The 8,483-nt window shown below is 42.7% G+C and overlaps 1 protein-coding gene across 1 annotated transcript; it reads left to right on the top strand.

The window, feature by feature from the left end:
* The first annotated feature begins 1,472 nt into the window (after nt 1–1,472).
* On the top strand, nt 1,473–7,109 carry LOC123936608 (olfactory receptor 2Z1-like). Its single transcript, XM_045997034.1, has 2 exons — nt 1,473–1,615; nt 6,143–7,109. The coding sequence occupies exons 1-2, from the start codon at nt 1,473–1,475 to the stop codon at nt 7,107–7,109; spliced, it is 1,110 nt and encodes a 369-aa protein (XP_045852990.1).
* Nucleotides 7,110–8,483: the final 1,374 nt, after the last annotated feature.

Raw genomic sequence — 8,483 nt, 5'->3', positions numbered from 1 at the left:
CCAACCCCCTGACCTGTCTCAACAGGTGAAAAAAGTGCTCACAGGTCAAGACACTCTCCTTGTCTCCCCAGCACTGAGTTCAGATTTTGCCTGTGGCTACAGAATATCAAATAAGTCAGCAGAACTTTGGATTGTGCATCCGTAAATCAAGCCAACAGCAAGAGACCACATGGTGGCAGTTTTACTCTCACAGAGTCTGAGCCACATCCATGAAAGCCCACCACCACCCCGTGTAATAAAAGAAAAATACCTTCCAGTGCTTCTGTGCACATCTCACAAATCTAACTACTCACCTAAAGAATTTTCTGTTTGTGCCAAGCTGTCCACTGCTTAGGAAACACCTGACTATGTCTCTGGATCCTATGACATCCAGGCTAAGGTGGTTTTGATGCTCTAACTAGATGTGAATTTTCACTACTTAATTTTCACTACTTTAAAAGCACCTCCTTTAGTGAACTGTATGAGCTTTGGTCTTTCCCTTCACTTCTATCATGAGTCATGTTCATTCACTTAATCATTCAACAACACAGTGCCAATCTTGGCACTATGGACATTTGGGGCTGGTTAACATTCTGTTCGGGGGCTATCCTGTGCACTGTAGGGTGTTTAGCAGAATCCCTGGCTTCTTCCCACTATACACCAACCCTTCTTCTGAGTTATGAGAACCAAAAATGTCTTCAGCCATTGACAAACATCCCTGGGGTCAGGGAGGCAAAATCACTCCTGGTTGACAATCTCTGTGCTAGAAGGGTTCTCAAACTTTAGCAAACACTGAACCAACTGGAGGTCTTGTTAAAGCAGTTCTGAGCCACTACCCAGTGTTTCTGATTAGATAGGTCTCTGTGGGTTCTCAGCATTTGCATTTTGATGAAGCAGCTGATGCTACTGATCTAGAGACCACATTCTGGTCTAAGGAGATCTGGGTGTCAACAGTTGGCATATCTGTCATTCCTCTGTGAAATCCCTATTCAGTGTTTCCAGATTTGTCTGCAGATTAGAATCACCTGGAAACCTTTTAAGCCTTCGAAGATCTGGACATATCACAGACCAATTAAATCAGTAATTCTGAAGATGAGGCACGTACATTAGTATTTTTGGAAACTCCTCAGATAATTCTGATGTGCAGATTTGGGGGCTGAATCTAAATGCCATTATGTTATCTGGGATTCAAAGTTTGGGGGCTAAGTAACATGTCATCCCAGCACGCATATCCTGTAAGTGTCAAAATCAGTTACATCATGAGCACTGATCTATGAAGGACTGCAATCATACTCTTTGGGTAAGAAAATAGGGCAAATTCAGTTACAAAAACTTTGCAGTCACAGCATTCTGAAGTGGATAAAGGAGAGCTAGAAACGGGCAGAAGCTCACCCTGTTTATAGTAAAGGTGGTTAAGTCATGTTGTGGAAAACAGGGCTTTAAGGGGGAAATGGGAAACTTTCAGAGGTGTCTTATTGAAAGGAGATGGATGTATGGACTCAGCTTTCACAGACTTCCATGTGGACTCCCCAAGAGACTGTTTCATTTCTGAGCCACAACGTGGAGCCCTGGAAGAAGGAGAAAAGTCAACAAGAGACAGTGTCTTGATGGAAACTGCACACTGGGACAATGTGAGGTGAGTGAGGGAAAGACAGGAGTTCAAGAAAGAGGGAAGTTAATTTAAAACCATCGCCCCAATTCATGCAGCCCCACATTTGACAATGGGCAATTCCACAACTTCTGTCAAATTTTCCACCATTTAAAATCTCTGACAATCTGACAGTTGTTTGATTTGGCAGGTTTTTTTTTTTGTTTGTTTGTTTGTTTTTTATTTTTATGCAGTGTCTGTCTCCATAAATGAGATATCTTGAATTATAAAAACCAAGGCTGTGCTTTACTTTAAAAAGAAAAGAAAAAAACAGTTAAACTGTAGGGGGGGCTTGAAAATATCATACCATTACAGATAAATCATAGAAGAGAGAAGAAAGACTAGTTCTAGAAATACCTGACAACATACAGTATGTTGTTTACATTAAAGATCCCTTTTTTGTTCATTTTAGTGTTTTTTTTTTTGATGCCTGCTGCATACTAGTTCAGAGCTACACAAGCTAGAGGTAGCAGGAATAGAAAAACATATCCTCTTCCTCCAGCCTAATATAATCATCCTAAATAATTATTCTGAGACATGCACACACATGTACTTCATACACTGCAATGCAAATGTGTGTGTGTGTGTGTGTGTGTGTGTGTGTGTGTGTGTGTTTTAATAATGAGAAACTGCCATGAAAAGAAAAATCAATAGTGCCAGGACAATCAATAATTTCTAAGAACAGTTGCTTACACACAGCCCCACAAAGGGCTATTGAACTCAGTTGGCAATACCAAAAGACAGCCACAAAGGTAATAGTGTTTATGTGGGCAAGGTTGTGTTTTCTTTCATTTATTCACCACACACATCCCATAAGCATCGACCAGGGACCATGCAAAGTGTTTTCTGTGGAGAAATTTAAACAAGGAAAGGACAGAGTCCTTAGTCATAAGTAATACTCAGTCTAGACGTTCAGTGGAGAAGCCTTCCCCATCACAACAAACACAACCTCTTCCAAGCTTTCTGAGAATAAAATTTGTAGAGGGGAAATCTCCAAGTGGGAGAGACTAGGAGCTCTTTGCAGGTGAGTACAATTATCGACCGCATGATTATTTTGCAAAACTAATTTGCTTAAGTGAGGAAGGGAAGTATCCTAATATTTACTGAATACCTATTATGCAAAAGGCACAACCTCAACATTTTTCTAATTCAATACTCACAATAACCCTGAGAAGCAAGTATCATGACCCCATTTTATAGAGAGAGATAAGCAGAGGCTCAGAGTCATAAAAGTGGTAATAAGAGTTGTGGTGTTAATAGCAGCTGATAAACCATGTATTTTTCCTGCCTAACTGTACCTCAAGCACTCTACAGGTATTAACCACTTAATGCCTCCAACAGATCCAACAATTCTGAGACAAGGAGCTTGAAGCTGAGTAGTCTAAGTTGTAGAGGTACAAGCTGGGTCTTGAACCCAAGCAACCTAACTCCAGAGACTAGATCCTTAATCACAATGGCTTGAACTTGGTAAAATCTACAAATGACATTCAGACAACTCTGGGCCAAATTATTACAGATTGAAAACATGTGATTTCCTTTTCTCTTTCATTTGCCTTGGTGAAAAGGAAGGAAAGGAAAGAAAAGTAATTGATAATAATGCCCTAGAAAAGAGGTCTCCAGTCAGAGGTGATTTTTCCCAGCAGGGAACATTTGGCAATGTCTGCAGACATTTTTGTTTGTCACAGCTGGGAGGGAGTACTATTGGCATCTAGTGGGAGAGTCTAGAGATGTTGCTGAATGCACTGCAGTGCACAGGATAGCCTCTTATAGCAAACAATTATCCATAGGAAAATGCTGGTTGTGCCAAGTCTGAGGAAGCTTGCTGTAGAACAGTTAGGAGGATTTGGGATCTGGCCTGGAAGTTCAAAAATTTGTTGACCAAGGGTCATACTATGTATGGATAAAATTGGGGTGATGGGTGAGGTTTCCTCCAGCTGTAAAATCTAGTGGTTATGAGACTTTTGAGACACCAAACAATACAAGCTGTGTCTGCAAGATGACAAAACAGGGAAAACATGAGACAATTCTCTTCAGGGCAATGTTTTCAAATGCACCCAGAGTCTCGTTTTATGTCATGTTATGGTGAAGTGAACAGATCAGGAGATGATTGCCATTAAAAAGGTAATTTTCTACAGTTCCCAAGAGGAGGGGGCATGCAGGGCCCCAGAGGGAAGGAAGCATCAGGGTTGGTCAGGAGGCAGAATAAATGAGGAGAAAACATACACAAAAGCTTTTACATAATTTTTATGGGTAAGGCACAGATGAGCAGGTTTAGGATTTGATAGTTATAATAATTTGGGTGGGCTTTGAGCCACAGGTGTTGTCTCTAGTTGTCTGGAACCTGTCCCTAGGATGATTATGGCAGAGGGATATTGTTCCAGACTGATAAAGGGAGGCAGAAGAGGGTATGTGCTCAAGATTGATTCATTTTCACACCAAAGACATTATCCGCTGCAAGTTGTTCACCATCTTTATGAATTAGCACCCTTAAGAGGAACAGTCCCTTCCCAGGGACTGAAAGACCTCAAGATGTCAAAGCATCATAAGATACAGAAAATAGATGTGGTATTTCACATCTTCACTAAAATCTCGTCTTGAATGTTTCAGTTTAACAGCATTAACTTCTTGTGCTCAGCTTGAGAGAGAAGCTTTGGGATGGGCCCTGCTATACTCTGAAGACATTTGATTCATCACTAAGGAATCTGTATAACCTGGCATGAGCATCCTGAAATTGGTGAAGTTTAAGGTGATAGATAAGATGGGTCCCTTGGCATAGCAAGAAATGCCAGGATGAGCATTGAGGAAAACCTTTTCCTAGCATAGCTACCTGAGACGTATTTGCGGGACCTAGGCAAGCACTGGATTCTAAGCTCCTTCAGAAGCTATGGGCAGTGGATCAACTCAGACCATATGTCAGACTAGCCTGGGAGTCTTAAGAAACATGGGTGCTCAAGGCCCACTCTTGTGATCTGCATTTCCAGTTTCCCCAAAGCTAATTTCCTATTAATTAATAGGAATTTAATAGGAATTAATAGAAATTTCCTATTAATTAATAGGAAATTAGTTTCGGGGAAACTGGAAATGCAGATCATCCATAGATTGCATGACTCTGCTGGCGAATCTGAAGGACATGCAGATTAGGGCCACAGCCTGTCACATCCTGACATGCGGTAACTCTACAACACTTACATACCCCTCTAGGCCTGTCCCAGTGACCTAACGGTGTCAACCAACTCCAACATTCTCTCATATTCTCAACTCATTCGGGAACATGGGGAAATTAATTTTATTTATCTTCATTCTCTCCATCTAAGTCATTTGGTATCTCAAGCCCAATTGAGATTGACGTTTCAATTGATGTTTCAATTGAAACAGGAGCTAGAATTCAAAACATTCCCTAGGATTTGGGATCCTAGAACCAAGGAAGCCAGCAGGCCACAAAATCTGGGAATTTGCCTGGTGGGCAGATCTCTGCTGGCTCTCTTGCAGTGGTGTATTTGGTCTGAGCTCGTCCCCTCATCCATACTTTCTTAAAACTGCCTTTGGGTGACTTCTTTCTCATCATAGCTTAATTTGACATCCATTGAAATTGACTTGACCCCAACAAAAGTAATTTGAAAAAGGGGAACTTTAAGGAAGTTTCTTCCAGGGGTAACTACCGAAACTGGCTCACGTACTCATATTATGAAGTTCATAGGTAATGCTCACAAAGAGGCCTATTCTCTATCAAACCAGTTCATAAGGGATCTTCTTACTAAGGTAAGAGACTGTTATAGCAAATCCATTGAAATGAGGTCATAGCATGAGGATAAGGACAACATATTGCCAAAAATCTTCCTAAGAGCAGTTACTGCATCTGAGCACAAAGGGCATGTTTAGGACGCCTGGGGGTCAAGACGACAAGGTCAAGATGGCACTGCACAGCCATGCTAACTGATAAAATGTACCCTGTCAGCCACCATCACAGGCTCTCAGCTGTTTCTAAGAAAAATTCATTACATGGATCCTCACGTATCTACAATGAGAATTTTGAACCACAATACTCACATATTTGTGGATCTAGTGCTTAGACTTGGCATGAAAGTGTTTGTTTTTGAAAATTTGTCCTGTGTGCATATTTACTTGTTTATTTAATTATTGGAAACACTGCTAAGCGTGTGTATTCCACAAAACATGGGGTGTTCTAATGTGCTGTGGTTCTTTTTCTAGCTTTTTAAGATGGAAACTTTAATCATTGGTTTTCAGTCTTTCCTCCTTTTTTAACACAGGTATTTGGTGTTAGAAGTTCCCTTCTGAGCATTGTTTTGGCTACACGCCAAGTCTTTTATAGTGGTTTTTCATCATGAAATAATGTCAAGCCTATAAAAATTTGCAAGAATATGAGGAAGAATTCCCACAACCCCTGTGCCAACTTTACTTAATTGTTGCCCTTTGCTGTTTTCATCCATCACCCTTCTCTAACTCAGAATGGATGCTTCTGAGCCATTGGTGATTTTGTTTCCTTCCTCCCCACAGTGAGTCTTGGCAGGAGGCAGGCAGAAGGCCCTGGAACCACTCCTCCACCATCGGCTTTGTCCTCACGAGCCTTTTTAATGAGAGTCCGATTCACCTGTTCCTATTCAGCATGGTTGTGATAATCTACACACTAGCCATGGCTGGCAACGCTGCCATGGTCTTCCTGATCTGGGCTGATGCCCAGCTCCACACGCCCATGTATTTCCTCCTCAGCCAGCTGTCATTCCTGGACATCTTCTTCACCTCAGTCACCGTCCCCAAGATGATAGCAGGCTTCCTCTTTGGCTGGACTAGCATCTCATTTGTGGGCTGTGGAGCACAAATGTTTTTCTTCATGTTCCTTGGGGCTGCTGAGTGCCTCCTGCTGGCCCTCATGGCCTATGACCGCTACGTGGCCATCTGCAACCCACTGCGCTACCCATCACTCATGAGTCACCAGACCTGTCTGCTCATGGTGGCCGCCTCCTGGGTGGGAGGGTCCCTCAATGCCTCTATCCAGACAGCAATGACCCTGCAGTTCCCCTATTGTGGCTCAAGGAGGATTGCACACTTTTTCTGTGAGGTACCTTCACTGCTGAGGCTGGCCTGTGCTGACACAGCTGCCTATGAGCGAGTCCTCTTTGTGACAGGTGTGGTGGTCCTTCTGGTGCCCATTGCCTTCATCACCACCTCCTATGCCCTCATTCTGGCAGCAGTGCTTAGGATGCATTCCGTGGAGGGGCGTCAGAAGGCCCTAGCCACCTGCTCCTCCCACTTAACAGTTGTCAACCTCTTCTATGGGCCCCTCGTGTATACCTATATGTTACCCGCATCTTACCACTCTCCTGGCCAGGATGATGTAGTGTCCGTCTTTTATACAGTCCTCACACCCATGCTGAACCCTGTCATCTACAGTCTCAGGAACAAGGAAGTGACAGGAGCAATGAAGAAGGTGATAGGGAAGTGTGGGGTGGGTGGGACTGCTTAAGACTGAGGAGAGGGAGTCCTCTCCTTTAGGATGTCACTGTGGCTCCAGGAGTCCATTCTAGGATTTCCTTCTGAGATGAGTAGTCAAGAGTCCCAAATCTACATGAAGGCAAGTGAGAGAGGCTGCCCCTCATTCCCTTACAGCTGCTGCCCTCCTCTTCGGAGAGTTGTCCAGACTGTCAGTGTCCACTTCTCACTCCTATCCCCCACCTCAACAAACTCCAATCTGGCTTCTGTTCCAGCCATCCCTTGCTCAAAGTAGCAATCCCTCATGATCTCTGTGTCACTGAATGTCCAAAGGCATCTCTTCTCTCCAAAATATCCCCAAAGTCCTTCATCTTCAGCTCTTTTCCCAGACTTCTCCTTCATCCATCTCCTCCAGCTACACCAGCCCTCTTGCTGTTGATCAGAATATCTAAGCACAATTCTAGCTTGTGGTTCTTCAACACAGGTTTCCTGATGCCTGGGTGCTTTCCTCCACATTTTTGCATGGCTTTCTCCTGCACTACATTTAGAAACTTTCAAATGTGATTATATCAGAGATGCCTGCAATTGGCCACCCTGTCCAAAATATATCCTCACCCCATTTCACCATTTCTTTCTAAATCAGTTTGCATACTCCTGTTTCTTTTTCCTCTTAGAATGTACAATTCAAGGGATTTGTGGCTTTAACTTTTAGTATTGTGCCCTCATCAATAAATATTTATTGAATGAATGAACAATCCCAAAGAACATTTCTTACCTAATCCCAACAGCACTGGCACTGTTATTAGTTCCTCCTTGAAAATCTTTCTTCCTTTGGTACTGACACCACATTTCTGGTTTTTCTCCTACTCTGGCTCACTCTTTCACATTAAGTGATAACCTGGTGCTAGACCCTTCTTTTCTCAGTCTACAGTCTCTCAAGTCTCTCTCATTCACAGTCATTGTATCAAGTTACTACCTAACACCAAAGTCTGTCATACATATTATAGGCCATGACATGTCTCCTCCAAGCTCTTCACCACTCAACTCCACCTCAAAACCTACACTGGATGTTAGTCTCAAATTCATCATGTAAACAAACAAAGTCATGATATCCCCTTCAGGGCTGCTAACTAAATGAACACTTCACCAGGTCATCCGGTTTCTGTCACCACCCACATCTAATCTCTCACTAAATGCTGTCCATTTGAACATCACTGCTTATGGATTCCATGAGATGCAATCCTTGGGCATGCAACTACTACCATTATATTCCAAAGATACAGTCATTCTTTACTTGAATGATGCAGGAATTTCCAAACAGAGGTCCCTGCCTTCTTTCTCACCCTACCCCACGTGAACAACCACAGCTTGTTTTTCCAGGATGTGTCTCTAAACACAAATCTAATCT

Source organism: Meles meles, unplaced genomic scaffold, assembly GCF_922984935.1.
Source record: "Meles meles unplaced genomic scaffold, mMelMel3.1 paternal haplotype, whole genome shotgun sequence".
Taxonomy (NCBI): domain Eukaryota; kingdom Metazoa; phylum Chordata; class Mammalia; order Carnivora; family Mustelidae; genus Meles; species Meles meles.
The sequence above is the reverse complement of the archived record's forward strand: the minus strand, read 5'-3'. Positions and strand labels throughout refer to the sequence as shown.